At 36.8% G+C, this 15774-nt stretch overlaps 1 protein-coding gene across 4 annotated transcripts in view; it reads left to right on the forward strand.

Moving 5' to 3' along the window:
* MALT1 (MALT1 paracaspase) overlaps nucleotides 1-15774 on the forward strand; it is a 33133-nt gene that overhangs the window by 8751 nt on the left and 8608 nt on the right. Inside the window, exons 5-12 of one of the 4 annotated variants that reach the window (XM_037373932.1) lie at nucleotides 1940-2118; nucleotides 2681-2777; nucleotides 3520-3552; nucleotides 5361-5387; nucleotides 6519-6554; nucleotides 8382-8585; nucleotides 14127-14304; nucleotides 15672-15746. In XM_037373932.1, coding sequence (XP_037229829.1) covers nucleotides 1940-2118; nucleotides 2681-2777; nucleotides 3520-3552; nucleotides 5361-5387; nucleotides 6519-6554; nucleotides 8382-8585; nucleotides 14127-14304; nucleotides 15672-15746 — 829 coding nt within the window. The remainder of the gene's footprint in view (nucleotides 1-1939; nucleotides 2119-2680; nucleotides 2778-3519; nucleotides 3553-5360; nucleotides 5388-6518; nucleotides 6555-8381; nucleotides 8586-14126; nucleotides 14305-15671; nucleotides 15747-15774) is intronic. The other 3 variants (XM_037373933.1, XM_037373934.1, XM_037373935.1) reach the window with 3 other exon arrangements.

Below are 15774 nucleotides of genomic sequence, written 5' to 3' on the forward strand. Positions count from 1 at the left end.
AGGGGTATGTAGTGCTTGCACTGAATGAATGCTCTCTACCTCCTGTAACATGTGGCCTGGGATCTGGTGTTTCAGTTGAACTAGATGATGCTGACAGTACCATTTCTGCAAATGTTGACCAAGTATGAAGTCTTCTACTTCAGCTGCTAAGTTTTTTTTCTTCCTTTCCATGTCCCTTTGTTGCTTTCTTGTTTCAGATACTTGTTTCCTCCTCTCTTTTCATTGCTTTCTGCTTGTTGAGAGATCGGCCATTCTCCATTCTGTTAAAGCTGTCTTTCATAGCTGTCGTGAACTTGTGATCAGTAAGGCAGCCAGACACAATTCTGGAGGATACTAGTACAGGTTCGTTGTTGTACCACTCACAAAATACACTAATGGACTGTACCAACGAGACCCTATAAATGAGTTGGCAGTTAAGAGGCCCCACTGGAGACAGAAACAATGTTACTGTTCAATCTTACGTTCTCTTTCACTGTCTGTAACCTCTGTATTCTTTGTCTTAAAGACCAACCCTGTTTAATTTGACTACAACAGCAGTTCCTTTCCATCTTATCTTATTTCTTTCTTTCTGCCCTGAAGGGAAATTAATTCTTTATGTTTTGTTGAAAGATTCTGATATCAAACTGGAACATTGAGAGGGAGAAAGGGGGAAGGTTCTGTAAACAGCTGAGTGAAAGCAAGTAAAGTTTATTTTGACATGTTAAAAATGTTTTCTATGATAGAAATTAAATAAAACAAATCCCCTTGTAAGAAAAAAAAAAACCCAACACCAAAACCAAAACACTACCATTACAGAAGTTGATAGAGAACATGGTAAGCCAGGGTCTCTATTTTTGAAATGCCATACAGCAGTGGTCATAGAACCAGAGTATTTACTCATGCATCTGTCAGTCACAGCTTTCTTTTAAAAATGCGAGTCAACATTGATCATAAATATGAAACTTCTGTTTGTAAAATCTCTGAAATGCATGTTTATAATGCTCCAAGAAGCTCAGACACTATTAGAACAGAGATACCTGTATCATTGTCTCCCTTTATTTTACTATGCAAAGGAAAATGTCATCACCCGCTAACTGTCAGTCATGAATAGCTCTGCTGACAGAAAGTGTCTACATGTGTAATCTAAAAGTAAAGATGAGTGACCTTGCAACTGAGATAAAAGATCACTTGCATGACCTTTACAAGTAGGTCTGTGCTGGTGTTGGTATGTGTCAGGTAATGGAACTGTTCAGTACACAGAGATTGGAAACCTTTTCAGTGTAGCGCTCTTGTGTGTTTAGTGGATGTTTTAAAAATTAATTTCAATACTGTTTCAATAAATTCTATCATATATAAACTTAGATTTCATAAGCTGGACAAGTTTTTAATGTATTTAGGGTTTTCTGAATAGGTTTCTTTTCCAGTGACATTTCTATATGGGCACATGTCAGTGGCTGATATTTCTTAAGTGTTTTTAGCTTTGGTCTAGTTTACTATATTTACCCTAAGGTTTGATGCTCAGTTTACAATGAGAAGACTAGTAATATGCTAGATCTAACTGATTTCAATTTTGGAATTCTTATTCCTGTGTATATACTTGCACACAAGTTGGATCCTCAATCAGTCCTTCAGTAGCCATATTTCTTTGTACTTGCTCTTTTCTCTGGACTGTTTATAATCCTACGGGCAGGAATAAATAACGCAAAAAGGGCTTAAGTTTGGTTTTTTTTTACTTCTGGGATATATTTAATGTCCATTGCTTTTTGCTTTTCAGCTGAAGAACTGGAAAGCTGTAGCTACTCATTTTTAGCTTACTCTTAAAAACAACTTAATCTCATTGCCATTAAAACAGTCTTGTAGTTCCAGAAAGATGTGGCCATATGTCATCAATTCATATTAATCTATATGTGATTAGATTGTCTCACTTTCTTTTTTCTTCCCCTTTTGTTTTTTGATAAAGGGAGCTTAGTTGGTTTGCCTGAAAATAAGTTGCACATTTGTGTTCAGCCTCAGCCACAAAACCTGACAGTGGGAGATGCTTTGGTACTAGAATGTGGAGCTGTTGGAAACCCGATTCCTCGTTACCAGTGGTTCAGGAATGGATTTCCCTTGGCAAATGGGAGCAAAAATGTCTACATGGTAAGTTACTGCAAAGTGGCAGCCTTGGGGGAGCTAATGTGTAACCAACCTTAACCTTACACATAAAGCTTCTTTGAAGAAAATAACTTTTTTATAGCCCTGATAACCTCATGTGGAAATGCTCCCTGTAAGTTGTACTCCTGTTCTTGTTACTTATTTGCTCATACTGTTCTGAGGCGCTCGGGTGCATAATTTTAATCCTGAACACGTTTCAGGTAGTAGTCATGAGATGTAAGTCTATAGTGTATTTTAGATTGGTGTGACATACTGACATAACAAAGTATCAGTAAAAATTTAATCTTCTCTTTCTGTCTTGCCCTGCAAAGCACTCAGATTTGTATGAGCTGGTGCATTTGTGGATTTGTAATCTGTCTTCAATTCTTGAAAGCATTTCTAGAACACATGTGCTGTCCAGCTTACTGAAGAATGAGGGTTTCAGTAGCTTTTGGATTTGTTTAGGCTTTGCTTTTAGTTTTTACTCTTTCCTGCATGTGGGCTTAAATGAAACTGATACGGGTGCTCTTTTGGGGTCTGGTGGGTGACTATGATGATGCTTGCATAGGTAACTCATGTGAATGTGGAACATCAAGGGACGTATTGGTGTCATGTATTCAATGACCAGGAAGATCAAGACAGCAAGAAGATAGAAGTTGTAATAGGTAAGGAGTTTTTCTCTGATACGGGTCATCTGATTTATCGATTTCTTATCATTAGAATTTACTTTTGAAGCGTTCAGTATTGAGCTAAGAACATGCTTTCTGCATTTTTATTTTTTTTTTTTTTTTAGTTTATCCAGTTAAAATAGCTGTGCTTGCCTGCAGCAAATGGAATTTTAGAGCTTTATCAGTTATAAAGGGCTTTGAGTTTTTATGGTAACCAGCATAGGAATGCTATCACTTTTTGGCACTGCTAACATGTATGTGGCTTGTCAGCAGATTGCAAGCTGATCTCTTTGTGTTTTTTGACAACTAAAATATGGTTTAACCCTTGCTGGTGATGTGAACTGTGTTACGCTGAGTCCTTTAGCAATCAGAACAGGTGAGATTATTCATAGCAAGCAAAATAAATGAATATAACACAGTTTAGTGTATGTGTGTATATTTGCAATATACTAAAGAAAAGAGCTGTTTGTATAGCTTTCAGATCTAGCTGGGAATACTATTACATAATTCATATGAAAAGGTGTTTCCTATCCTAAGAAATAGTCTAGTTTAATACTCCTGAGTTGTAGTAATAATTACTATACAGTGTTGTGGTCAGTACTGATTTGTACTGCTATAAAATGAGCCAGATTGTAGAGAAGCTTGGACGTGACCTTTGTCTTCCACTTTGTGTGCTAACTCTCATAACTGAGAGAAATTGTCTTCCAATTTCCCCCCCCGCCCTGTCTTAAAACCCAAGGAAGGAAAGCTATGGCAGTGGAGTGCACAGAAGGTAAAGTAAATCTTTAGTTGTGAATTGATTTTTAAAAATTAGTGATGGGGATGATAGATTGTTGAGTGTGTTACTGAAAAGCATGTGTGGGTTAAGAGCTTCAGTCTTTTTTAAAACATTGACGTGTGATACAACGTTCCTTCTGCATGTGCTTCTGTCTTCTTTGCCTTGATATCATGATCTAGAGCACATGGGAGAAAAAGCAAACTACTTCCTTCTTCTGTAGTATTCAGTTGTTTGATTTTTGCACTGATTTTTGTCCTGTGCTTGCAGTTTCTTGTGAAATGTAAAGATCTAGAGATTCCTTTGCTGGGCTCAGGAGGCAACATCCTTGCAAGAAAACCTAAAAGTGTTTAGGAACCTGGGTGACCTTAGAGAGCTGGATAGAGCTAGTTCCACTGTCAGCTCTGTGTCTGCAAGAGGTATTTCTAGCAACCTTATTAGGACAATTTCTGCTTTCCTTTGCATTGCTGCAGTGGGGAGGAAGAAGTGCATTGTGAACTTTAGTGTTGATGCCATCCCTTGATTGCTAAGCATCTCAAAGCCTGTAATATTTACATCATGGGGGGATCATGTATAAAGATGTGAGGCAGCTCATAGCAGCCTCCCCCTGCCCCACCCCCCCAACCCCCCAGCTTATCCACCAACAATGAAAAAAACAAATGGATTTGCAAAGTACAATAAATGAGACTCTACCCAGTTTTTTCATAGAATTGTAGAATTTTCTTGGAATCAAACTGCTCTGCATCATTTCTTGTTCAGATTTTAACCAGAACTCAGAGCTGATGTTCCCCTTTAGCTCTTTTGTTAAAGGTTTAACATTGTGAGGCGACTGTATACTGTCACTTGCTGGAACATGCAAGAGAGACACATTTCGGTATCAGCCGCTTCCATGGCATAGCTTCTGTGACTGGTGGTCTCTTTGAGCCTTCACATCTTTTCTAGCTTGGGGGTGTGTGTATTACCTGGTAGAGCGCTATGCAGAAGCCTCCTTGTTGCCTGTGATTCAACCACTGTTTGAAGCAGAAGGTAACCACCATATTTGTTGTTGTCTACACCCAAACTACAGTTTGCTTGGATGCAACATCATTCTGCTACTAAGCTATATTAACACCTACAGTAATATTGCCCTGGGTTACTACAGTCTCTCACGTGGATATATGAGCCTGCTTTTTGTGGCTAAGAGGTCTGCCTAGGGCTCTGCTGGATGGAGCAGGCCTGTTCTAAGAGACCTCTGGTGCTTCAGGTAAATTATTTTTCTTTTCCATAGTTTCTAATGTCTTCAGAATAAACAGGTGAAACCTGTCGTAGCTTAGAATGTTTGAAAATTTTATCTGAAGTCTTCTGAATACACATGGCTTTACAAAGTAAGATTTCTTGCTCAGGATGTTGCTTTTACAGCAGTCCTTCAAACATCTATTTTTCAATTGGGTGATTCTGCTATCTTGTTCCTTGTTCATTCCAGCTGCTTGCATGTCTGTGGGACTGGGGCATAGTATGAGTTTCTCTCTTTGATTTGATATATGCTATGTTATAATGCTGTTTCTAGGATAGCTTCGTGTACTGATACAGGATTTTCTCTTCTCTCTGAGTGAAAGATTATATGAAATATAATGAAATATATATATGAAAATATATATGAAAGATTAGATTTACAGAAATGCAAAGCCAAAAGTATTTTAGAAAGGTAGTTTGTTTTCTAACGCTCAGCTTCTATTAATAATGGCAAGACAATTATATTTTTATTAGTAAAACTGTATCTTTTTGCTTCTCATTTAAACTATGATTTTACTTGTATTTCTTCACAGAAGATCTAACTGATCTTCAAAGACCAGGTAAGTGATAAGTTTTGAAAAACTTTAATTTTGCATCTTCATCTTATGTTACAAATCACTGAAGCCTAGCAGGGTTACAATATATAGTTTAATATATAGTTACAGTATGTAGCTTAATAGAGGTTCATATCATGTTAAGAACAGCACAGCTTTCTGGTTCCAATACATTAACTTGAAGAGTATAGCGAATCATAGGGTTGCTATTATCTTTGTAAAATCACACAAGGCTGGTCTTCTATACTGCATGTATACTTATACAAATATAGAAGGAATTATCTTTTGCATTCTTGTCTGTGGCTGCTTTGGATTCTAAGTTTTAGTATGCTGTTGCTTTTTCAGATGATTAAGGTGAAAAAGATGTAAGATGACTGTCACACGATAGATTGAATTGCTATATTTCCTAAATTCATGTTGGAGTGAGCTAATGTGATTTGAAGCCTGTTTGATGTTTGTTATAGGAACACAGATCTGGAGTAGTGCTCCATAAAAGATTATCCCAGATATAGAGTTCCCAAAATCTTGAATCACAAAGGTCGTATAATTTCCTAGGTTAGATATCAAAGATATGTTTAGTTTTGCCAAGAGTTAGTTTTAGTCACTGAAATGGTACTGTCATGACACATAACATGTAACCCAAAGTGTACCACTTTGGCATATCACTTACCTGTTCCTCTTGGCACAGCATTGGCTCTACCAGCCCTCTGTCAAGTACAAAATAAAAGACTTTTCACCTACAGATGGTCATCTCTGCTAAACATCTCCCATCTTACATGTCTGCTTTCATTTGGAGAGGATGAACTGTTTTGGAAGTTACTAAAAATGCTGATGTGCAGTTTATGAGATTCAAAATTATACTGTAATCATCTGTCATTTCTTGACTTGTAGAACTAGCTATTCATATCCTGTTAGGCTATGCTGGAAGAGGGTGACAGAAATCAGGTCAACAATGACAAAAACAACACCCTAAAACTTCACCAGAAAAAAAAGCACGCTTTTTTTTTCTTAAACTAGTAACATATTAAGCAAAGCAGTACCAATAGACTATGGCTGTATGGAACATGCAGTTCTTCTTCTGATGCTGGCAACTATGACTGTAGTTACTGATGATCTGCTCTTTCAATCTATTTCAAGCAGGCTTACAAGAACAATCAAATCACAGATCTGTTGGTAAGTAGTTTTGTGTAGCTGTAATGAACATATGTATTTCATATCTAGGTAATACATTTAGCTTCTGAATATTGCTTCTTCTGCCCCTGCTAGTGAAATAACTGTAATGCATTCAAATAGCTGCAGGGAGGGAGACTTCTGTGTATTTTTATAGTCCTTTTATAATGCTTGGCTGCCCTTTCAGTAGTAAACTGTGGTGAGGACACCAGTATTTTTAGTGACTCAGTGGAGCGTCTACAACTTCTCATCTGTTTCAGTTTACTGTTTCAAATTCCTCTGGCCACAACCTTAGCTAGTGTGTTACTCCATTACTTTGACTACTTCGGCAGTTGGAGATAGAGGTATTAGGATGATAGGATTGAAAAGGATTGGTAGTCTGTCTGCTAAGGGTATGCTCTCCCTGCAAGCTTAGCTCTTATGCACGGTGTGAGGATGTTTTGATCCTGAACTGGAGCTCATAAAGATGGATGTGTTATGAAGAATAGTTGCTGGGGTTTAACTGCATTCTTAAATTTGCATGGTAGACTTGACTATGGTCAGGCATGTTGTCTTGTTGATGCTAAACCAGGTGGAAAGGCTGCTGGCCTCTGTCAAAATTTTACCACTCTTTCAGGTTCAGCTGTGTGAGAGGGGGTAGAAGTGCTCCCCAGTTCTGGTTCATCTTTTATAAAGCACTTCTAAAGCCTGTACTTTTAGAAGTGTTTTTCAGTGACAGTATGCCATTGTTAATCGGTCTCTGCTGTTTAAAATAGTTTACACTGTTCAAAACCTTGGAGGTTTTCCAGCTGCAAAAATGTTGGAAACATCTTGTTTGAAGGAGGTGAAATGTTAAACTTGGAAGCTATGGACAGACGTGCTCTTCTGAATCTAGCTGTGAAGGGTTACTGATTCTGAAGATGATTTTGGGCGTTCATATGACGTCATTTGCCACCAGAGCTGTGGGACTATAATACCTATTGGAGAGGAGAAGTAACAAACCAGGGAGGAAATGCGTTGCTTTGAATAAGTGCCTTTCTGTAACTTAGTTGGAATTTTTTGCATAAAAATCAGGCTAGTGGTCTCTAAAGCATTTCTGTTCATGTGACTTTTTTTTTCCTGTTTCATTGCTGCTTTGTTTACTTATGACAGAATTACTTTAGACTATATTAAAATCAAAATGAACATATCTCACTATGAGAGAATATACTCACAGAAGGAGTAGACTTTCCTCCAAATTTTGTAACTTTCTTATATCTCTGTATAATTGTTTTTAACCAAAGCAACAGTAAAAAGAAACCTTAACAAACAGAAAAAAGACTTAACTTCTGACCTGTAAAAGTTTCCACCTAAATGTACTGTGGTTTAGAGAGACGGGACATGTGAAAGTGTGTTTTTGTGTGTGGTGGGGTTTTTTGTTTGTTTTTACAGAACCATAAGAAAATTTGAGGCTATTGGAAAAGTATACGGGCTGTAGCTTTGGCCACTTGCCATGAGATTTTTCATGTTTATTAACTTTCTTCTTGCATGGGGGAATTCAATAATTGTACTTTCAGAAAAATGAAAGAAATGGGAGATAGCCTTAGTGACTCACTTCTTGACAGATTATCCAGCCTGAGATGCGTCACAGGTCAGATATGTGAACTGTCAGACCTTGGTGAAATGTTTTTTTGGATGAGAAGAGAGTTGACCTGTATTATTGATGTAGGATGATTTCTAAAATCGTATAAAATCTTGTGGCTGAAGTGAGATTGGATGCTATTTTCACTTTGGAAGAAATTAAATGTAAAGGTATTGAACCCATGGAATATATAAACCTGATGTGGTTTTGTTTTTCCCTTGTCTTTGCAGCAACAGATAAGGTAGCTCTGTTAATAGGAAATATGAGCTACTGGAATCACCCCCAACTCAAGGCTCCAATGGTCGATGTTTATGAATTGACCAATTTGCTAAGACAGCTGGATTTCAAAGTTGTTTCTTTGCTGGATCTTACTGAGTCTGAGATGCGAAATGCAGTGGATGAATTTTTACTTCTCCTGGACAAAGGAGTATATGGTAAGAACATGCGACATCCCTTCTGAAGTAGGTCAGTTTTATGATGCATCAAGTACACAAACATCTGGTATTTACCTCTGCCAGCTCACCATATGCAATAGCAAAACAAACTTCATGGTAAATGGCATGTATGTAGAATGGGAAAAGTGAAGAATGCACACCAGCATGCCTTTTGACTGGTTAAAGTGTTTTTCTTTCTTTATTCTTAGAACAAATACAATGTTTGAACTTTTTTCTTTAAACTGTTTTCTGCCTAAAACTGCAGTGCACTTCCTTGTTTGGTAGTACTGATATGTTTTGTCTGCTAAAACCTGCTGCATGCTCTGCAGAAGATGCACATTTGTACTAGAAGTCATTAGTCTTTGAAGCAAGAGCAAGAATAATCTGTTCTATTACCTGTATTAGTGTATTCTGGAAATGAGCTGGTAGTTGAGAACTGTGTAACTGCAGTATACAAGACTACCTGTAGTCTTGGGCAGCAGTCCTTGGTGCCTTTAGGAGACCTTTTAAACATCTTCTTTGTAAACTTTTATTGTGTTCTTCTCTGTGCCTGCAAATGAATGATTTGATTCACACTGGCCAGTCCCTTGGCTTACTTAGACTGTTAGGTTGCACTTCTGTTGGGGAGGTGGGGAACAGCCTTAAGCACAGCATGAATGTTATGGGCTTGCCTTCTGTTTATCCCCTGTCTTTCTACTGGATGTCTGCAGAGTGCTTTTTCCTTCTGGATTTCCATCCTTCTGGTGCTCTTTGGGAGGGGCTGCTCTGTTCTCTTAGTCCTCACTTGCCAGCTCTGTAAAGAACAGAGGAAGAGGAGTGCTTTCCTTTGCCTTGACAGTGAGCTGCACTCTGATACCAGGTGTGTTGCCGGGGGAGGAGAGTGGGACATCTTTTTTGCCCTCTTTTTCGCCAGGTTTTCAGGTTCAGTAGAAATTCTTATTTTGAATTGCTGCTTCCTTTCAGTTATTGTGATACTGGCCTGGCAAGCACAGTTTTTCATAATGTCCTTGAAAGGGAATGAGAGAGAGTTATGCAAACCTGGATTTCCACTTCAAAAAGAAAATTGAAAATAAGTTTGTTTATGTGAAATGAAAATGTAGTTCTCTTATGTCTGTGCACTTTAAAGAACTAAAATAAAACAGAGGGGAATTCACATTATCCTTTGCAGAATATACCTTGCTTAAGGAAAGGCATTAATTGAGAAATTAATGAGCTGTGGACTTAAGGTTCTGACTGGCTGCAGTCGTCAATAATGAAGAACTTTTCACTGAGTTGAATACTAAGATTCCTGTTCAGGCAGAACTACAACTATTGTTTCTGAGTTCTGTGGAAGATCTGAATTTATAGTAAAAATTTACTCTTCCCGTGTGTCTTTGCACATTAGATGGAAAGCTTAATAGGGGTTATGCTGCTTAAGCAGGCAGCAACCCTTATCTATTTTTTTGTTAAACTCTTCAGACTTAAAAATAACACCCCACAAAATTCCAAGACTCCCACCTCTAAATTGCAGCATCGCTTTCATAATTGTACTGCAGCATCTTGTTAGTATTGATTTAAGTTATAGGAAGACAAATTAAGCAAAGTATATGTACTAAAAGATATGTGGTTAACACATTTTTCTTTTTGTCATTTGAGTCACATCCATTTATAAGATACCTGTAATAAAATATTAATAAAAATTTTAAGCTTTCCTCCACATGCACAGGAGGTGCCTTCTGCTTGGATAATGACTAACCAATTGGGTTCGGTATGCATTGCTACTACTGATATGCATTGATTCTTAGATGGTTACTCTTGTATTGGAATACCTTGTCTTGCATAAACTTGATTTTGAGGGACAAACACAAGACAGAACTGGTGGTGTGCTAGCTCAGGGAGGGCATGGTGGAATTGATACACAGAACAGAAACTTTCATGTCTTTCACGGAAAAAGACTAGAATGACCTGGTTTGGAGTGTAAGAAACAGTTGTTCTGCTGTGGGTTTTGAGGAGTTTGCTACCGACTGCCACTGTTTTTGTCATTTTTCTAAAAGCTAAGATAGCATAAATAGCTCCAGAAATTCTTTAGAGCAGAGACCAAAAAGTTCTGCCAGTTGCCCTACTTAAATTGCAGAACGCCTATAGTAATGCCCACCCAAGAAAACATTATTTGATTCTTTTTTGGAACACAAGGTCAGGTTATTTCTTAGAATGACTTTTTTAATGGTGTGTTACCTGATGCTCTGTCTGTGCAGAACTGGCTGATCTGACATTTGCGTATTAATATCACAGCCAAAACTTGTATGACATGAAAACTAAGTATGGCAGTAAATTTTAGTAGACTTTCTGATAGCAGTTTTCTTCTTCTGTTGTTCTCTGGGAAATAATGTGCTTATACATTTGAGAGAGCTTTTAGATTCTTGTACTTCCTCAATTTTTTTCTATAATTGTTGACATGAATTTAGAAAGTACAGTACTGAAAATCTATAAAGAGTTTCTCACCAGCACCATATGAAAGCTTTTATAAGGCTTATTTTTGAAGGTGTTTTTTTCCAGCAAGTTGATATTTCAGAAAGGTAAGCAGAGTATTCTTTCAGTGTTTGGCAATAACTACTTCAATTTAAATGGTCACTTGGTTCTTTCTGGATAGTGGCTATTAATGGCTTAAAGCATATAAAACATGCTGTCAGTGCACAAATAGATAATGATTTATTGTATTTTTAGTAGGCATAGCTCCAAATAGAAGACACACAGTGGCTACTTCTGTTTTAGTCCTTGTTACACATATTCGTGGTGCCTAATATGACATTGTGTAATTCTTGCTTGTGACCAGGAAAGTGGCATTTGAGATAGCATTCTTTAAGAGCAGAAGCAGTAAACGCAGTGATGATGTCTCCTCTGATACCTTAGTTTATGTTATTCTAGATGTAAGGTGTAATTAATATTGTATTCCACAAAAGGTAAAAGCATAGACCCATATGTTTTAAAGGCTAGAAATAGTTAGGCTGCTTTCTTTTTTTACAAAAAAAAGAGGGGGGTGGGGGCAGGGCGGGCAGATATTGCTTAAATGCTGATATCTACGAGGAACTTGAGCCTACTTAAAATTGTTGTGTCACAGTGTCTAATGAGGCACTCCAAACATGTTTACTCTGCTTACTCTGGGTATGCAGAGATTTATTTCTGGTCTTGAGCTCAACATGTTAACTGTTGCAGGTACTCATCAAATAAGCATAGCATAGTCATCTGCCAAGGATATAAAAGAAATGTGGTTGTTATTTCTGAGACATTTCTATTCATTGAGGAAATACTCTGATAAATCATGCTTTACATTAAAGAAACAGTCAGTCCAATTACTTATCTAACATACACTCATATATATATATATAATTTCAAATATGACCTTGATTTAGGTCCAGATCCAAACTCTGTGGAAATCAAATATAAGCGTTTCCTTTTAACTTAGGACCTAACATGGAGTCAGCCACTTGGCACTTCATTTTTAACTCTCTTGAAACTACCTAGTCTCAGGTAACCATAAATAGCCCAATATCTTATAAATAGCCCCATAGTACCTTTATTTGTTTAGGTTTTTAATCATACACTTTCAATTCTGTGCCCTTTAGAAATCTGACTTTTAACTGAATAAAGCTGTTGCCATTTTCCAAGACTCTGGCAGATGAATAACCGTTAGGCTCTTTGTTTAAGTGAAACCTTGTATCCTGGAGTTTACCTTGTATGCACTTGCTGTGTGCTTATCTTGACTATGCGTGTTTCCCATAAAAAGAAATTCAGCGCTGTTGATTGAATGGAGCAGTTTGCAAGGTCTTGGCATAGTTGTTAATGACTTGAGAGCTTACAAGTAAGAGAACCAAAGGCTTAATTTAAAGTGCTATATTCCCTTACAAAAAGTACAGGGCTGTGTGAGAGAAGTGTTTTCATTCGTTGTAGCTATCTGTAATGAAAAGGTAAAAACATCTAGCATACCTACCCATTCAACCTGATTTAAATATAGATCATTTTAGTATGTTAGGATGGGCCTTATTTTGTTATTTCTGAATATTCAAGTTTTCTAGTGACATAAATTTCACAGCTATTTTTAGTAAGAGTAATGACATAAGACCATTTCTCTAGCATAAATCGTCATATCTCTGTTGAATTTTATTCAGCTGCAGCACTATATATTATTTGAATATCTGATCAATAGGCTACTTTGTACAGTTAAATAAAAATTCTTTTTAGAAGATGGAACTTGCCATAGATATGCAAAATCAGTACTGGGAGCAGACAATAGGAAAATTGCATTTAATCATACAAGTGTCTCATAACTGCATTTTACAGCAGTGGAGGTTATTAATGCTAAAATCTTAAGGCAAATTGATATGATTTTAATATTTTACATTTTTAGTCATATAAGTAAAATCTAAGCCCTAGGTTACGGTTCCCTTTTACAGGGTTAAGAAAAGCTTTTTAAAATTTCATTATTATGTTTTCTTTATACAAAACATTGCATGTTTTATTGAGGATTTTAAATCTTAAAATACTGTAGGCCATTGTGTATTGACACCTGACGGAGGTGATTATAGGATAATCTTTTGTATATAGGTAAGCGTGCAAAGTATTTGTTTGTTTAATAGAACCTCAAGAGTCACAAGGCTGTAACTGTACAGAGATGTAGATACAATCAACTAAAAATCAGTTGTTGGTAGTTTAGTAATGGGAATGTGCTCTGGAATCCTACCAAACATGCTCATGGAATAATCTTCCCTCCCCCCTCCCCCCAAATTTAAAAATCTTTCTTATCCCTTTTTACCCTCTCTATAAAAAAGACAAAAACAACTGTAGGAAGTGACGGTACAGAGGAAACAGCAAAACAAAAAACTTGCAAAATGCTCTCATAGTGCAAGCAAGGTTTTTCTCTTGATTTTTTTCTACTTGAAGTTCTTTTAAGAACTGCCAGTGCTTAATGGTAAGTAAAAAAATGCCAAAATTTAAGGGAGAATAATTTTAAAGATGACAGCATCTCTCATCTAAAAAAAATTAAAAATCCATCTATACTGTTCAGTGTAATTTTTTTTTTTCCATCTAGAAAATCTCCAATGACTTGCTGCTGCTCCAAGCTTTGTGATTGCACATGTGGAGAATATGTTTTACAGTTGGCACATTTCCTTGTTCGTGTCTCTGAGTTATATATCATACATAAAAGATTATTTCTGTTACAGGTTGTAATTCTACTTAAAGCATTTAAAGAGTATTTAACTTTGTGTTTGATGCCAGTATGCATGAGTGATTTTTTTAAATATTTTTTTTTTTCAAAATGTGTGGTGTCTGTGTATTGTGAAGTTGATGATAACGTGGTTCCCCCACTGTCTCTCCTTTCTTCCTGTATTAGCAAAGGCATATTGATACCAAAAAAACCCACAACTGCTTGGAGTAGCTTGAATGATCTTAATCTCCCACAGACACATAGTGTAGATGTAGTGCATTAAGTTTTTGACTCTGCTATAATTTATAGAAATATACTCTTGAATTGTGTTTTCAGTCACGTGTATTTTGAACTCTCAGGTTTGTTATATTATGCTGGCCATGGCTACGAAAACTATGGAAACAGTTTTATGGTTCCTATTGATGCTCCAAATCCCTACCGATCTGCCAACTGTCTGTGCGTGCAGAACATCCTCAAACTAATGCAGGAAAAAGAGACGGGACTTAATATATTCCTACTGGATATGTGTCGGAAAAGGTATAATCTCATAACTCATGAATAGTGCAAACTGACATTAAATGTTTGAGGAATTATTTTGTTTCATGATAGAAGGAAAGGTATGACTGTGGTTTTGAGAACCAACTGTGAAGTTCAGTTCATTCGCTGCAGCAACAGATTGAAACTGAGCATATCTTAAAAATGAACAAATAAAACTGAACAGCCACTTTGTGAGAATAGCAAGAGATCTTGAGAGAAAGCTGGACTTCACACTGAGGAGAAGACTTTAGGCTGAGAATTCACTGTACTTGAAAGTTCATGGTTCTGAGAATTCACAGCCTGTACTTGAGTACTTTTAATAGGATTCATTCATAGATTTGTTTTGCCTTTGGCCTTGGATGGGAATGTGAAGCTGGCAATTAGACTTTCTGTTTCGATGGGTAGATACTTGCCTCTTGATTTGAATGACACTTATTTCTTCTTCTTTTGTTTAAAAGTTATAGTTAATGTTAAAAGTTTAAAAGTTATGAAGTGTCACTCTTAGATAAAAATAAAATTAGGCATCTTAAAAAAGGAAAATGACCCTTCCCCCTTGCATCATTTATTATCTTCATCATTACAGGGAGGAAGGAGAATCCATGATGAAAGGCATGTTAATTTGAAAGAAGGGCTCAAGTGAAGTGCTTATTTTAGAACTCTTCAAAGACATGGATTTTGCAGACTGCTTTTATGCTGGGGATGTTGTATCTTTATTTGGAGCTAAAAATCAACTGGTTTACTGGATTTTTCTAAGCAAACTACTGCTTTCCTTCCATGTTAAAAGATTACTATATCCAATTAAAGTTGCACTTGAAACCAACTCTTCAGTCAGCACGTCTGAAATTTGGTCACTAAGGAATCTTTCATAATAGAAAATTGCTAGTGCTTTAATGTTTGTAGAGCTTCTAAACGTCACTGCTAATGAAATGCCAGTGACCCAGTTCAGTTTACAATCTGCTGTCCACATAGAAAGTACAGCTACATAAGCCTCATGTTAACTACACAGACACCATGTTGGGGGAGAGGAGGGTGACGGAATTCATACAGGTTTTGTTATAACCTCAAATGGCTAGTTATCAGAAATCGTTTTTTAAGAAATTGTAACCAAACTCTATATTGGTTAATACAGCCTGCCCTCAGCTGGGTAACATGTGACACTTGACTATGTCTGCGTTGTCTTCATGAAGACTGATGATGATGCTGGGTTTTGTCTTTTAGCAGTCAGGATTCATTCCACAATTGCAGGAGAGAATAAAATTGCTGTTTCTGAAATATGCTGTTTCAATATTTTGAACAACTCTAGAGTTTGTTACCATTGTTAGTTCTCACATTATTGTTTTTCTTTTTTGTCTTTCCATTTATTGCAGAAATGAATATGATGACACAATTCCTATCTTAGATGCTCTGAAGGTTACGGCCAACATCGTTTTTGGATATGCAACGTAAGGAAATTTTTCTTCTGCTGTGATA

The sequence above is a fragment of the Falco rusticolus genome, chromosome Z, assembly GCF_015220075.1.
Source record: "Falco rusticolus isolate bFalRus1 chromosome Z, bFalRus1.pri, whole genome shotgun sequence".
In the NCBI taxonomy this organism is placed as follows: Eukaryota; Metazoa; Chordata; class Aves; order Falconiformes; family Falconidae; genus Falco; species Falco rusticolus.